General features: G+C 41.0%; 1 protein-coding gene across 4 annotated transcripts in view; it reads left to right on the plus strand.

Annotated features, from left to right (window-relative positions):
- LOC124721874 (sarcolemmal membrane-associated protein-like) overlaps positions 1-7,501 on the plus strand; it is a 351,987-nt gene extending 344,486 nt beyond the window's left edge. For 3 of the 4 annotated variants that reach the window (XM_047247014.1, XM_047247016.1, XM_047247015.1), the window contains one exon: positions 4,296-7,501. In XM_047247014.1, the coding sequence (XP_047102970.1) occupies positions 4,296-4,409 (114 nt within the window). In that variant the 3' untranslated portion in view covers positions 4,410-7,501. The remainder of the gene's footprint in view (positions 1-4,295) is intronic. The other variant, XR_007006401.1, reaches the window with a different exon arrangement.
- Positions 7,502-16,248: the final 8,747 nt, after the last annotated feature.

The following is a 16,248-nucleotide window of genomic DNA, read 5'->3' on the forward strand; positions in this document are numbered from 1 at the left end:
CAACATCCCACAAGATTTTGTGTCCTTAAGTCATAGGTGTCTGCCGCCTGTGTGTATAGCTAGTCTTAACTGCTTCTTTCAACTTTTCACAGACGATTTTGTGCAAAGTTGTTCTACCCACATTCGAAAATTCTAATGCTAAAGTCGTAATTGTGCATCACCAGTCTTCAGGAATCTTTTTGTCCACAGCTTTGATTAGATCTATTGAGATCACTGACCGGTGGCCTGATCATAGTTCAACATGGACATTTTCCCATCTGTCCTTGAAAGCCCACTTCTGAATTTTGTTGTCACTCATTGCATTGTGGCCATAAACCTCACGTCTGTCGATGAATTTCCACTGTTGTAACATTCCTTTACTGTCAAAAACCAAATCACTGACCATATTTCACAGTCAATGGTCTGTTCAGTTGTTTTATACATATTGAACTAGCAATATCAACACCCTAATGTGACAATACCAATGCAAATGTTGTTGTTTTATGAGCAAGCAGCTTGGGAGGCAGTATTCACCCGTGTTCAGTGTTCGCACGACATTAAATTAGCTGCAGCAGTTACTTTGTGAATAACCTTCATAGTAGACAAAACAATGAGATTGGAGGTACAGTATTGCTTAGGTCCTCAGTAGTTGTCAGATCTGAAAAGTCAGAGACAAAACAACTGGGAGTTTTTGTGTTTATTTGTTTTTTCGTGGCCGAGATCTAATGCCAGTTGGTTTAATAGTTATTTGCTGCGTGGTCCACCTCCATAACTGAGTGATCAGCACAGCTGACTGCCATCTGGGGCACACAGATTCAATTCCCAGTAATGTTAGGGGCTTTTCCTCAGTGAAGGACTTGAACGGGGTATATTCTGCATCATGTGGCCAACTGAGGGCCTACTCAGCCGATCACTGGTGGTTCCACGGTCAAGAAACCCAACAATGACCCAGAGAGCAGTGTGCTGACCACATGCTCCTCCATACCCAGCCAATGATGCCATCAACAGAGGATGACATAGTGGTCAGTCGAGCCCAATTGGCCCACCTAGGGCCAGACTGCCAAACTTAATTTGCTGCATGAAGTCAGCAAAATATGTGGGCAGCAAAGAAGATACTAGGGGCTTGTTTGTGATATGCAACCAGCTGGGCAAAATGCAATGTACATTAAGAGTTAAGTAAGTTGCTTGTACTACAGACATAATAGATGATGCTTTGTGTGTAGTCCATTTCAGAGATCACCTCCTTTCTGTATGCATTACTTGAGAAGAATAATACTAAAGGGAAACTGCCAAAGTAGGCATTCAGAGGAGCCATCTAGAACACTCCAGAGCCAGTCATTACAGAGTACACTGTTGAACATCATGATAACATTTACACTGTGGACATTTATATCACCCATATATTAAGTTTGCCGTGGTACAGCTTGAGTGAAATCTTCTTAATAGGCACCAGGTTAAACAAAAAAGGTTGTGAGTGAGAACAGAAAGGCACCACAGATCCTTTTACTACAGGGTGTTCCTTTGTTCCAGTTAGACTGTTCAGCAGTTACAACTGGGTAAAATTATGATCCAAAATATCCCATTTACAGTCCAGCTATGTAAATGAGGAATCAGACTTTTAGACTCTGAAATGCAGGGGCATTAAAAAATCCAAGGTAATTGCAATTAAGAAAAGTTGTAGACAACAGATTGTGGCACAGTGTACACTACTCCTATGTCCTCTTGCTCCATTATGAAAGAACAGCAGCTTACAACCGATTAATTTCTCCATGAGCAGTGTATAGAGTTCCATAACAGCATCAAATTGTCAGGCCTGTTTCTAGCTATTCCACCAGAGATAAATATTTACCAACTTAGTTTCCTGATTTTTACCCATGTGTTCACCATTTTTGGTATTATACATTCAGACTGTGTAATACACAATTATTTCAGGATAAAAAAGGAGAGCTGTAGTTTGGTGATCCATGGGAATAAAATTTTCAGTCATGACAATGTTCTGGACAAAATTTGGATTTTTCTGCACTGAAGGATAGGTTAAGTGATTTACTTCTGATCAACTGAATTTCGAAAAAAATATCGTTTACTGCTGCATAATAGAAAACATTGGGGAACTAACAGCTGTTAGTGAGGCATTATTGGAGAGCACACGCACTTGTCTCACGAGGCACGGACTACAACTTCAATCCTAAGTTATCGACTGACAAACATTCACCGAGACTAATAGATAATAAAGTCCAATGAGAGAGTTGTGTACACACACTGTCATTCCAGAATGAGATTTTCACTCTGCAACGGAGTGTGCACTGATATGAAACTTCCTGGCAGATTAAAACTGTGTGCCCGACCGAGTTCGAGTCTCGGTCGGGCACACAGTTTTAATCTGCCAGGAAGTTTCACACTGTCATTGACTTAAAGGATAGTGACAACTTTTAAAGTAAGCATGACTTAATTTCTTGTGACTAAATTTCTTGTGACTATTTCATTCACGCTCTTGGTGCGATGTAACATCACCAATATACCTGCCTGACAAAAAAATTTGAAACACCCGGAAGGTGGGAGGAAACAAAATTAAGTTTCATGTGTAGTGAGGGTATGTTATGTTATTTCAGTGAGTACACTATTGAGTCAGATTTACAAAGAACCTGGCAGTATGAACTCGGTTATCAGTATGAACTCGGTTATCAGTATGAACTTGGTTATCAGTATGAACTCGGTTATCAGTATGAACTCGGTTATCAGTATGAACTCGGTTATCAGTATGAACTCGGTTATCAGTATGAACTCGGTTATCAGTATGAACTCGGTTATCAGTATGAACTCGGTTATCAGTATGAACTCGGTTATCAGTATGATGTTGCACCCCCTCTAGCCTCGGTGCATTCAGTTGGGAAGAGCATCACAAAGCTGTTGTATCTGTTTCTGGGGAAAGCTGGCCCACAACTCTTGTAACTAGTCATTGGTGTTCTAAATACTGGCACTGAGACAAGAGTTGATGTCCAAATTGGTCACAGGCATTCTGTCCAGGCACATCTGGGGATCTTCATTGCCACAGGAGTACCTGAGCATCACACATACAGTTCATAAAGACATACCATATGTGGACAAGTTGTCAGAGTTCCCTCAATCACTACCAGCTGTGACCTGAAGTCAAATGTTATGGTTCGCAACACTGTGACACCAGGAGTAACACCAATTTGTCCCTTCAAAACATTGGAAGAATCGGACATATCCCCAGGTTGATAACATACTCACCAACGGTAGTCATCCGAAAGAGTGCAGAATGGTGCTTCATCGCTGAGAACAGTGCGACGCCATTCATCAGCAGTCCTTGCTTCCAAGTCACAGCCTCACTTAAGATGCAGCAGTCTATGTATGGGACAGTAATTCCTTAATCTAGTTTCTGACCAAGAGTGAATACTGTGGCATGACACAGAATGTTACAAGGAATCTACTATCTGTTCTTGGATGGCAGGCACAGATGTGAAGGGGTTACAGTGTTTTTTGTGTTCAATACAGTGATCCCCCCCCCCTCCCCCGTTGTGCTGATCAGATGCGGTCAACTGTAAACTGTAACCTTGGCAATGAATATGCTTGCCTCACATAACTGTGCAGACTGAAATCCAGCCACTGTCATATCCAAATGCCCCATAAATCTGGATATTGCATTATTCAACCAGATGGCCAAATGTATATCCACGATGAAGCCCCTTTTGAGCTGTGTCAGATGGTGATGACACTGTCTCTCATGAGTATGCTGCATCTCCTTGCCCTACACAGTGATCACGCAACATGTGATGGTGGCCCTACCAGGCATGGTAACAACCCTGACTGACTCTGGTGGCCGTTCTACCTGTTATACAGAATTGCAGCTATTAAAAATTCACATATCTGCCGATGGTGATGTACATTAATGAAGCTACATTGACATCTGACCATGTCTTCTGGGTGCTCCATCTTCTTTGTGAGACAGTGTATTAGGAAATTGTGGCTGGGGGGTAAAAGAAATCATCTTCAGTTTGTCTGGTAGTTCTGATCAACTTTTATGTTTTTAAGAAATGTAAATAATAAATCAATATTGTATTTGCTCATTTTTTGTTTATTTACAGTGATATGCACATGAACAGACTAGAATTGGTGTAGGATTTTTGGCTCATGAGCTGTTCAAATTGAAGTATGGTTTAAGAAGTTATGCATTAAAAAAAATAACTGAAATGATATCACCAAAATATGCTATAATCAGTTCTAATTGTTTTGATATGTTGTTACAAATTTCCAAAATGTTCTGTAAAATTACAGTTTTATCTGTTTCTTTTTAGGCTTTGTGGTGTGGATTGGTACCATTCATCATAGTGTTCCTGGGAATTATTATGGCGTTCTATCCCACATTGTCTTTCTTCATGGGTACAGCTGATTCGCCACTTCAACCATAGTGAAGATGTACAAGAACAGTGTGTTATGAATGATTCCAACTGTACAAGGAAAGCATAATGCATATGAAATTTTGTTAGCAAGTGTCTCAGGGGTCAAGATAAAATAATTTATGTGCTTTAATATTGCAATACAAGATGATATTTTTTTCATCCACTGTTTAAATAGATTTAATGATGTAGGACCTCTTTTATGTATCATGAAATATTTTAGTTGTAACTGTTTTTTAGTCTGTATTATATGATGAGTATTATGTTAGTAGCATTCTGCTTCTGATACTTTCTAAACATACTCCTGTTTCATTTGGTAAAACTTGTTTTATGTGTAATGTTCTGTCATTGCATGACTTTTTAATGTTGTATTACTCATACTTACTTTTTGAATCTGTCTGCTTGTTTGTACACTTGTTTGTATTTTTTGCTGCTTTGGTTTGTTGTTGTTGTTGTTGTTGTTGTTGTCGTTGTTGTTGCCATTGCTGTTGTTATTGTTGTTAGTCTGATGTATTTGTTTTAAGAAAAAGTACAAAATTGGATTTTCGAGTTTTATAATTTGGCACAAAAGTTTCTTTCTAAGAGGTGTGTGGGTGTGGGTGTGTGTGTGTGTGTGTGTGTGTGTGTGTGTGTGTGTGTGTGTGTGTGTGTAATAATTCATTTGTGGGGAAAATTTCTGCACCCAGCTGTAGCTATATGGAACAGTTGTCAGATGAAAATTTAAAGTACTTATTATATGTAGTGCAAGAACTGGCAAAGATTAAGTGGAGGTGACAGTTGTGGTAATGATTGTATCTACAACAAAATCATTGCTGCTTCAATTTGACAAAATAGTGAGGAAGAAATTGGTGATGACTATAATCAAGGAATCATTCTGACATTTGCCTGAAGTGAGCAAACTTAAATTGGCGCATGGAATGAAAATTAATCCAGATCCTCATGAACAGAAGTCTGTTACCTTAGCTGAGTAGCATATAACTTGGTTGCAAGACAAGGACTGTGTCATTGAAGCACAAATTCTCACTCATAGAATTTTTTCCCCTATTATGTTGATGTTGCAATTTTATTTTGTGGATAAATATATTATTTTAACCATTTCAGTTCACTGAGAATATATGGAACCCAATGCTTTTTTGTGCTAATATTGGTAATTAAATTCAGTATGTTCTGTTCTGGATTATAATCTTGTGCCAACAAATGAAGTTAAATGGTTTGGTAATAACAACATAAAACTGTAAAATGTAGAATTAATGCTGTGTGTAAAGTTAGTAACAGTAAGTTACAATGATTATATCGTGTTATTTTAATTTTGTTTTTTTTTTTTTCCATTGAGAAGCAAAAATGATTCACTCCTTCAGTTTGATTATGTTGTAATCGTTTGTTTTATAGTGTATAACTCCAATTAATAATCACATAACATAATGTGTGCAACCTCTGTAGAGACATTTATATTAATATGTTATCATGCACTAGTTTGGGTAAACGTTTGTTTAAGATTTGTAGACAATGTTGTGGAATGTTGTAGAATCATCATGAAATTTATAATTTTATACCTTTTTAATACCAGCAAAGCTTACAGTGGCTGATCATTACTGTAATAATGTGGTAAACTGTGTGAGAAGCACAAAAGTGTAAGAGTATTCAGGATGTATTTTATGTACATAGAGAAACTGTATATATACAGAAAAAAGCAGGGGAAAAAGAAGAGGTATGTTCCTGCTATACGACTGAGTAAGCCATCACTGTCTTGCCGTATGCAAAAGAAGTTGTCCATTTGTGATATTCACTATGGATCAAATAAAAAAACGTGCGTGCACGTGTGTTGTTAGGTGTGAGTGTGTGTGAGAGAGAGAGAGAGAGAGAGAGAGAGAGAGAGAGAGAGAGAGGAAAAATGCAAACATGAAGCTCTACCTGGTAGAACTCTGTAATATTTTAATTGAGAAGTATGACTTGTAATTCCCGGGAGTGGATGGTTTGCCAAATCTTTTTTAAGTATTTGTGTGGTGCTGTGTTCTGTAAAATGGTTAGTTCTCTTTTATATATAAGCCATGTATTTGGAATACCATAGCAAAGAAAGTATGTGGTTGAAGTGTGTTTCTCCTCATGTCAACTTCCACCCTTCAAAAAGAGTATTTGAAATGGGGTTGGCATATTGAGATTATTGATTGTAGGCTGTAGTATTTTTTCTAACAGTAAAAAATGAAAGCTAAACAAGATACTGGTTTGATATAGGATTACAGAAAATGTGCATTGGATAGTATTTCTTGAATGCTAGACATTATTTTGTTGTTTGTGAAGATAGTATTTTATATTTAATTAAACATAATGAATTCCTAAATTGAAGTGGTGTAGAGATATGTTACCTCTCAAGGTGCCTTTTCAGTTTTCACTGTCCCAGGGTATGAAATTTACTGGTTTGTCCAGATGTGGACTTGAATAGCCTAAGTTAATACCATTGCATGATGTGTGATAGTATTTTTCCCCCCTCTCAACAGCGTTAATGAAGAAAATTGCTGTTAGTGGTGTGTACCATTAACTGTAGATATTGTTATTATTTTATTTAAATGTAAATATTATAAATTTTGTAAGTAACTGTATGCTCAAATTATATGCCATCTGCAGGATTGCTTTGTGTCTATGTACCTGCAGTAAGAATGTCAAATTTCGTGATTTTTCTTAAAAATGTTTGTATACATTTATTTCAACATACAAGGAAATTTTATTTTATTCAACAATATGTAAAATTATATATTTAAAATGAGCATTTTTGTTTACTGTTTTATAGAAATACTTAAATATTGTTACTTGATATGTTAAATTCATGCCATTGTTTTTACAGTTCTGTTCAAAGAAGGAAGATTGACAAGAAATGTAAATATTTTGTGAACTTGAAGTCATAACTTTAGTAAGTTAGTAATTCAAGATGAATTACTAACTGTCTTACAGAAGTCTAGTCCCAAATTTTAAATCTACAGATTTATTTATTGAAGAATGATTATGTTTAAAAGTGCTTTACTTTTACAAGAAACCTACCAATTGACTCTGTTAAATGTTTTGTACATTGTGTTAAACAATTACATGATTGCTAATACTGTTTGTGATAATGACAGTTTTCTTTTATGTCCCTTTTATCAACTGCTCAGTTGCAGTACAGTTTTTTGAGAAATAAATGAAACAAGGCAGAAGCTGTTCTGGAAGTGCCTCAATTAAAACAAACTGTAAAAGAAATAAATAAAAATACAGTTCTCCTCAAAGTATTTATCTCATATCTTTGAGTGTGGTGTGTGCATACGTAGAACAAGTTGTAGACAGAACTTATTGCAACAGATTACATTGATATAAAAAAGTTATTTTTCCAGTACTTGTCCAACCACAGAATTTGCTGAAATCAAACTATCCCATTAATGAAGCTTCAAATATCTCTCGGTCTTCTAATTTGTTTTTGCTTCAAACTAGAGGTTGAAAGTTTTATACCAGTCTCATTTATTTTCATGCAACTGTCTCAAGATTAGCCTCTTAGATAATAACATTAAAATTTCGTGCATGCACGCACGCACGTACCCACCCACCCACACGCACCCACCCGCACCCATGCACACGCACCCACCCGCACCCATGCACACGCACCCACCCGCACCCATGCACACGCACCCACCCGCACCCACGCACACGCACCCACCCGCACCCACGCACACGCAACCGCACCCATGCACCCGCACCCATGCACATGCACCCCCACCCACCCGCACCCACGCACACACACCCCCCTACACACGCACACACCCCACCCACTCGCACCCATGCACACACACCCCCCTACACACGCACACACCCCACCCACGCACACACCCCCCCACCCCCCTACACACACACACACCCCACCCACTCGCACCCACGCACACGCACCCCCACCCCCCTACACACACACACACACACACACACACACACACACACACACACACTCTCTCTCTCTCTCTCTCTCTCTCTCTCTCTCTCTCTCTCTCTCCTGTGTACTTCGTTTCAAATGAATAACCACCGTCTAATGAACCAGCAGACATGCTCATATGACTACATAACAAATCATCCCTTAATGTTGTATAACATATTAACAGTAGCCTTTCACAAATAGGTGGTGAGCTGCCAGGTAGGGGGTGACAATGAAAGGGTTTATTCATGTTTGATAAATGCAAGTGTTTTTGTTATCCTTAGAAATGGTATATTGATCTTGTAAATGCAGCTATTTGTGTGATTGTTAAAGTGTATAGAGATTAGATAAAACTTTTGGAAATGACAAGCCCTCAGTACAGCTGTCAGGAAAGTAAAAAGTTGTCTTTCCATCTCCTGTCATCCAACTGAGCTAGTGTTTCATCTACATTAACACTGATATGACATTAAACTCTGACCAAACTACCATCCTTTCACTGCGTATGTCTACAAGCCAAGCAGATGGTGTGGAACATGTCCACATAAAAAAAGCTATAATGCATGTATAGGAGTAACAATTCATATTTGTGATCATAATCTTCTTGTGGGCTATCAACAGCCAAAAAGGTTTTCTTTCTTAACAATGATTTTATCTTTTCAGATGAGAATTGCATCCTGTCAAGGAATTGTTTGAACAGTGTTGTGGATGCTCATATCATCTTGGGTGATCTGTAAGCTCCTCACTGGTACTGATCACTTCTAGGACTTTCTCACCCAGCATATACAGGGTGGTCCATCTGACGTTATCTTGAAAACTATACATCAGGTAAAAGTAGTGGGTAAGAGAAGTTCGTATTCTCAGAGGGGGACATCAAATGATACTACTCGTGACCTCCAGCCCCCGCCCCCTTGGGTCAAGCGGGGGCGGGGCGCAACTTTTAAATCTTAAATGGAAACACCCATTTTTTATTGTAGATTCAGAGATCAAGTTTTGTCTGAAACATTTTTTTAAAACCATTGACAGGTGGCGCTGAAATCGAGAAAAATTAAAATTTAAGGAAGAACTCTGATTTATCTAGAATTATCTGAGAAAGATGCATCAAATCGATACAAAATGTGCACCAATTCTTTCATTACACCAAAGAAAGTTTTTTTTACGAACTGTACCTTACCCGCCACAGTTTTTGATTGGGGGGGGGGGGGGGGGGTGGAATGGTATTAAAATCTCGTTAGGGATCTCTCCACAGTTGCATTACTCTCCCGACTGTGGTCAAACTGCGAACTATGGCTCAGTATAAAGGTCGGTGCAATGCGATCAGACGTCACTTCAGTTTCAGATTGTGAACCATAATCTGACAAAAGTAAATTATTCTTTAGTGATCAGGGCTCACTATCCTCCTACAGAGATTATTGATATGATGTTAATTTTAGGCAAATGCCATAACAACTACACTGCAGCTGTGCAATTGTATGCGGATCGTTTCCCAAACAGACTACATCCAAGCGAAAACATTATTCAAAATTGCACTTGACAAACTCGAAATGGATACATGCACCGTCCACCTCGTCATCGTGAATACAATGAAAATGAGACTCGTACCCTTACTGTTCTCGCCTGTGTTTAGCTGGATGCCGAAATTAGTAGTCGTGCGATTCAGACACAAACTGGAATACCTAAACCAACTGTTTTGCGGATTTTGAAGGCACATAAATATCATGCGTATCATATCACACTGAACACAGGCATTAACACTGAAAGATACGCAAATATGCATGCCTTTCTGCCAGTGGGCCTTGGAAATGATAAGAGGTCACAATGATTTTTTTACATACATTATGTTCACCGATAAATCCACATTAAAATACAATGGTGAATTAAATCATCATGATTGTCATTATTGGTCCCCTGTCAATCCACTTTGGCACAGACCCGTTGACAATCAACACAAATGCTCGTTAATGGTCTGGTATGGAATTTTAAATGGTTACTTGATAGGACCGTATTTTTTTTTACTGAAATGTTACTGGGGAATCTTATTTACAACTTCACGATGATTTGTTGGAGCTAATGGAAGATGTTAATTTAGAAACGGCAACAAATGTGGTTCCAACAGGACGGAGCAGCTCCCCATTATGCTAAAAATGTGCTGAATGTTTTAAATTTATTATACCCTTGTCAGTGGATAGGACACGGCAGACCAATTCAGTGGCCTCCATGTTCACGAGACATAACATCTGATTTTTACGTGGGAGGTTGTTTAAAAAATATTGTTTATGAAAGACAGCCCACAACCAGAAACGATATGGAGCAACGCATTCGAAGAGCGTGTACAGCCATACCACGGGATGTGCTGCTCAAAACTGTGGACAACTTTCGCAGACGATTGACTTTGTGCATTGAAGCAAATGGGGATAATTTTGAACAATTTCTTCATGGCTAATTTCATTAATTAGTCACCCCAAATTGTGAGAGGCAAGGGGACTCACACTAATGAAGCACACCATGGGAACATCATTCTGCTCCGTCCAAGTTGTCATTCGTGGGTAACACTAAAAGTAAAATACAGTACATTTTGTACAAAAATAGCTTAATCTGGCGTAACGAAAGAATTGGTGCACATTTTTTATCGATGTGATGCATCTTTCTCGGATAATTCTAAATAAATCAGTGTTCTCCCCCAGTTTTACTTTTTTATGGAGAATCCGAATCTGCAATAAAAAAATGGGTGTTTCCATTTAAGATGTAAAAGTTGCCCCCGCCCCACTTAAGGGGGCGGGGGCTGGAGGTCACATGTAGTATCATTTTCTGTCTCCCTTTGAGCTTACGAACTTGTCTTACCCACTATTTTTACCCGATGTATAGTTTTCGAGATAATCTCATCCAAAACTTCAGATGGACCACCCTGTATATCTGTCAGCCCATCCCCACAGTTTTGTTGGTTCCTAGCAGTGCCACTGATAGCTTGTTAAGAATCAGATTCCCAGAAGTAGCAACATACTTCCTTAGTGGAGTTTCCTAATTGCCCTGGAAGTTTGTTTGGTTAATGCCTTAAGCTGTTGAGAATGAATTAATGTTTCTGGAGAAATTTCACAGTATAAAATGGTAAACAGTTTTAAGTCTGCATACCTGTCACTCACTCTCTTGCCTCTTAAACTCCAATTTGAGTTTTTGTTTATCTTTTTACATCAGCAGAATATTGATGTTCTGTCAGTGTGCACTGTGTGGACCTGAGCTGCTGTTAGGAGTGCTGGAGATACCATGTCACTACACTGTTTTTTTTTGTATTCAGTATGATATTAGAGCTTTTAAGCATACAACCGTAATAAATATGGTACAAGCAGTGTGGTGACAAAAAGGCTGTTAGAGCTTGTAGTCGTACTGCAATAATAATAATAAATATGGTACAAACAATGTGGTTAGAAATCAAACATTGTATGAAATCTCCATGAATTTTTCCAGTGTTTCAAGTTTCCGTCTCACCATATTCTGATTAAGTGTCTAGATGCTGTATCATGATAATTCTTATGTTCTGTGCCTCCCATCTCTCACATACCTTCAGTAGTGCGAGTCTGGAGTAACGGTGGGGAACTGGTGGACAGGGGTGTATTCTCATATCTCTGGGCTACTATATCCTACAGTCTCTAACCTGCACTGTTCTAATGCAGGAATGTTATTGATGAATTTAGGATACTGAGGGCAACCCATTGGGACTTGTCATAAAAGCACTTTCTCATTTGATTAGATTTCCATGTAACCTCATTTCCACCATGTTTGATTGCAGAATTCCAGAACCATAGGCTTAACAAACCACCATTGGCTGCTGAAAACTAAATATGTGTTCTTCAGTGATGCTCCTTTCTGATATGTTGTCGGTGGGTGCTAGTTTCAGGTTTTTAAACAATCATCGTTAAGTTGTTTCACTGATATTTCAACAGCACAAGGCCTAGCAGTACCAAAGATTCAGCTTCTATTGCTATTGGTGGACTGGAATTGAGCCCATGCCTGGAGGTTAAATGTACTTGCTGCATCATTGTCTGAGGTTCTTTTCCTGGTCATTACTGCTGTGGTTTTCCCCTGGTTACCCACAGTAGTCACTCACTGCAGCAGGGGAATCCAGTATCCATCTATCTTGAGGCTTTCCTTTTTATTATTGAAACTGTGGTCTTGCTTGTGAATTTCAATGACTTTGCACTCAGGCAAGATAGTTCTCTACAGAGATAATCTGTATGTTGTTTAGTTTTATTGTATGTTCTCTCTCACTGTGTTTGGTCCACCATGGTAAATTTCCCCATCTGTCCCAGCATGTAAAACCATTTATGTTTTGTGATCCTGGTACTGATAGATTGTGTCCAATCGGCCCAACAAAGGCTTTTCCATATGAACAGGGTATGTGGTATATTCTCGTCACTGCGAGTGGGTCCTTTCTGCTTCTGATTTTTCAGTTCTCTGGGTGTTAGCTTCCATGAAACATCTTGGATTCAAAGTCAATTACCCACTGTTCCTCAGAATGCATACCAGGTATTGCATCTCGTGCCCGAGAAGCTGCACCTCGCATAATCATCTCATTGGTGTTATGAATTTAATAATCATAATTTCTTGTCTATTTTGGATGATAAATTAATAGTTGGTGTGAGTAAGTATTGAGCCGTATGTATTGGACATCCATGTGTATCATATAAACAAGTGGCCACAAAAGCCTCAACAGTCATAATGTTTGTTTCTGTTGCAACACATTTTCATATATGGCTCAAGCTTTTCACTTGTTCCATGGACTGTTGCGAGAATGGAAGGGCGCCCATACCCAGGGGCAGGGGGAGGGGGGGGGGGGGGGCACCCACCCGAAATTTCTCAGGAAAGGAAAAAATATAATGTTGTCAAAAAAAAAATTTTTTTCAAGAAAATGATTTATGGTTGGTAGTATGTAGGCTTAAAAGTAGCCAAAAAAAAGTTCCAGTTCTGACCCTATTAAAATGGTCTCCATTCGTCTTCCAGAATTTTAAAAACACTTCATATGCCCTGGTTGAGTCCCATCCACCCCCCTACAAACTATTATATGGGTGCCTTTGGCAAGATTGTGTCACATTTGGTTTGTATAATTGTGATCACACTCAAATCTGTAGCCTTAGTGGGTCTTTGGCAAAACACAGTATGTGCATAATTTTGTGTATCGGTTGAAATATTGTTTATTTTTCTATTTGTCTGGGATCCTGACAGTCTTAAAATTGAGCAGCCCTACATACACTTGTTACCTTTTCTCATTTTTCTATTCCTCCTGTTCATATGCAGTTCATGTCTTATTTGCATCTCCAAGCAGCCATTCGTACGGGTCTCTCAATGGTGCTATAGTACACCAGTCAGACTCTTCTTCTTATAAAGAGTATGATTTCTATGGGCTGGACGCCACAAGGGACCCACATTTCTTTTGTTAATACATGTGTGGCGTGCAAGGGGCTCCAAACTATTGCAGTCTCCTTTCCTTTCCAGGCTGCATTACCATCCCTGTTCCTCTCCCTCCCTATTCTTACTCCTTTGTCCCTGCCCCCTCATTTCCCTTTTAGTGAACTTCTTTCTGTTGGCCGGCTATCCTCCTGACTTTGCTTTGGTTTGTGCTATTGTTTTGTTTGCTGTTTCCATCTCCTTTTCGGAATTTTTGGTCCCTTTGGGGTTTGACCTCCATTCCCAAAATGTTCCGTTCAGTGTGAGCCATTTGAGGATGAACTCCCTACCTAGCTTCCATGGTGCAGGTTCTTCTCCCCCTCCCCACCCCTTTACCTTTGCACCGTGCCCCCCCCCCCCCCTCCTGCTAGGTCACCAGCATGGTAGCCAATCCATGTGGTGGGGCTGTTAAGTACCCACTTGGCTGAGCACCCTAAAACTACAGGGATCACACTGCTAGTACCTGAGCTGTTAACACCTCGTATATGCTCAGTAGTCAATGCTCATCACTTTGGGGCACCAGAAGTCCCAGCAGTAGCCACCGTGCCAGACAGCCCTTGCTGTGGCTGGGTGGCGCCCACGGAGCAAGCCCCTGATCAGAGTGGGTGGTACTAGGGTGGACGCCTTGCCATTCTGTGGCTGTCTCTAAGTATACTTGCAGACATGACACTCCTTCTGATCCTTTGGCCTTCCCCTCTCTGGCCAACCCCTGGGAGGAGGGTCAGGCTCGCCAGCTTGGGTTGAAACCTTTCCCTCGGTACCTGGTTTGTACCAGGACAGATGGCGGAAGTTTTGCCATGACCAAGCCTTTGTTTTTTGTGGAGACGATTGATGATAAGTATGGTGAAGTGGAATCAATGAGTTAAATGTGGTCTGGTGCTTTGTTCATGAAGACATCTTCTTCTGCCCAACGTGATGCCCTGCATGCTTGTGACCGACTCTGTGATGTCCCAGTCTCCGTCACGCCCCACCAATCTTTGAACTCTGTACACGGCAGTACTTTCCACCAGGATCTTCTTCTCCGGACTGACGAGGAGCTCCTTGCTAACCTCGAGCAGCAAGGGGTTTGTTTTATCCATTTTGTGCAGTGAGGCCCTCCAAACAATCGCACCACTATGGGCGCCTTTATCCTGGCCTTCGAGGATGATGTCCTCCCAGAGAGGGTCAAGGTAATGGTGTATCGGAGTGATGTAAAACCTTATATTCCACCACCAATGAGATGCTTTAAATGCTTACAGGTTGTACACGTCTTCCCGCTGCACCACTGATCCCCTCTTCGGTGACTGTGGGCGCCTCCTCCATGAGCTTCCTTTACATCCATTCCCCATCCTAGCCCCCTCTCTTCCCAGCCCCACCCCATTCGCCCCATGCCTTCAGCCTCCTCCTCCCTCCCCCACTCACCCTCCCCGTCAGTACCCCATCTGGTGCTGCTCCCCCTCCCCCACCGGAGAAGTGCTCCCTTCCTTTGGCAGCCGCCAGTACTGGAGCTCCCTCCCAGGAATCCTCTTCCAGGCACCCCCTGAAAGGCGATCTACTGCTCCATATCGGAAGCGCGATCCGCGGCAGGTGGGCGCCAAGATTGCCCGGTGTAATTCCGTGCCCGCTCTTGCTGAAGTCTGCCCTTCTCTTCCTTCCCAAGAGAAGAAGCAGAAACGCAAGAACAAGGGCAAGGTCCCTCCGGTATCCTCTGAGGTGCAGCCTTCCCCTCCTCCAGTCAGTGAACCAACAGAGTCTGACCCAACCTATATCGATATTACCCCATCCTTATCGGTGACAGATGGCGACTTGGCGGCGTGACCAACTCCGCTCCCTTCGCTTCCCCTTTGGACTCCGACTTGAGAATCCTCCATTGGAATTGTAATGGGTATTTGCGTCACCTGCCAGAGTTGCAGCCCCTTCTTTCCTTCTACTCAGCCACTTCTATTGCCCTCCAGAAGATCCATTTTGTCAATTCTTACTCACCCACCCTTCGTGGGCTCCACACTTTCTGTCGAAACCGAATTGGCTCTTTGCGGGCTTCTGATGGTGGTTGCACCTTGGTGCACAAGGACATTGTTTGTAAGTGGGTTCCCTTCCATACCACTCTGGAAACTATTGCTGTCAGGATCCATCTGGCCACTCCAATCACAATCTGTAATCTCTACCTCCCATCTGACAGGCTGTCCACATACCCTCACCACCCTTCTTCAACAACTCTGTTCTCCCTTCCTGCTATTAGGGGACTTTAATGCCCACAACCCTCTTTGGGGTAGTCATATGACTACTGCCCTGGACAGGACAGTTGAAGTTGTTCTGGCAGGGGTTGACCTCTGTTTACTAAACACAGGCTCTCCCACACACTTTAGTGTGGTACACGGCACTTTCTCTACCATTGACCTCTCCATCTGCAGTCCCAGCCCGCTGCCATCCTTTCAGCAGCTGTTTCAGCAATCCCTTCTTCCTCATGTTCCCTTGGTGGACTCCAGAAATTGCTGCAGCCATAAAAGACCG

The sequence above is a fragment of the Schistocerca piceifrons genome, chromosome X, assembly GCF_021461385.2.
Source record: "Schistocerca piceifrons isolate TAMUIC-IGC-003096 chromosome X, iqSchPice1.1, whole genome shotgun sequence".
Classification (NCBI taxonomy): domain Eukaryota; kingdom Metazoa; phylum Arthropoda; class Insecta; order Orthoptera; family Acrididae; genus Schistocerca; species Schistocerca piceifrons.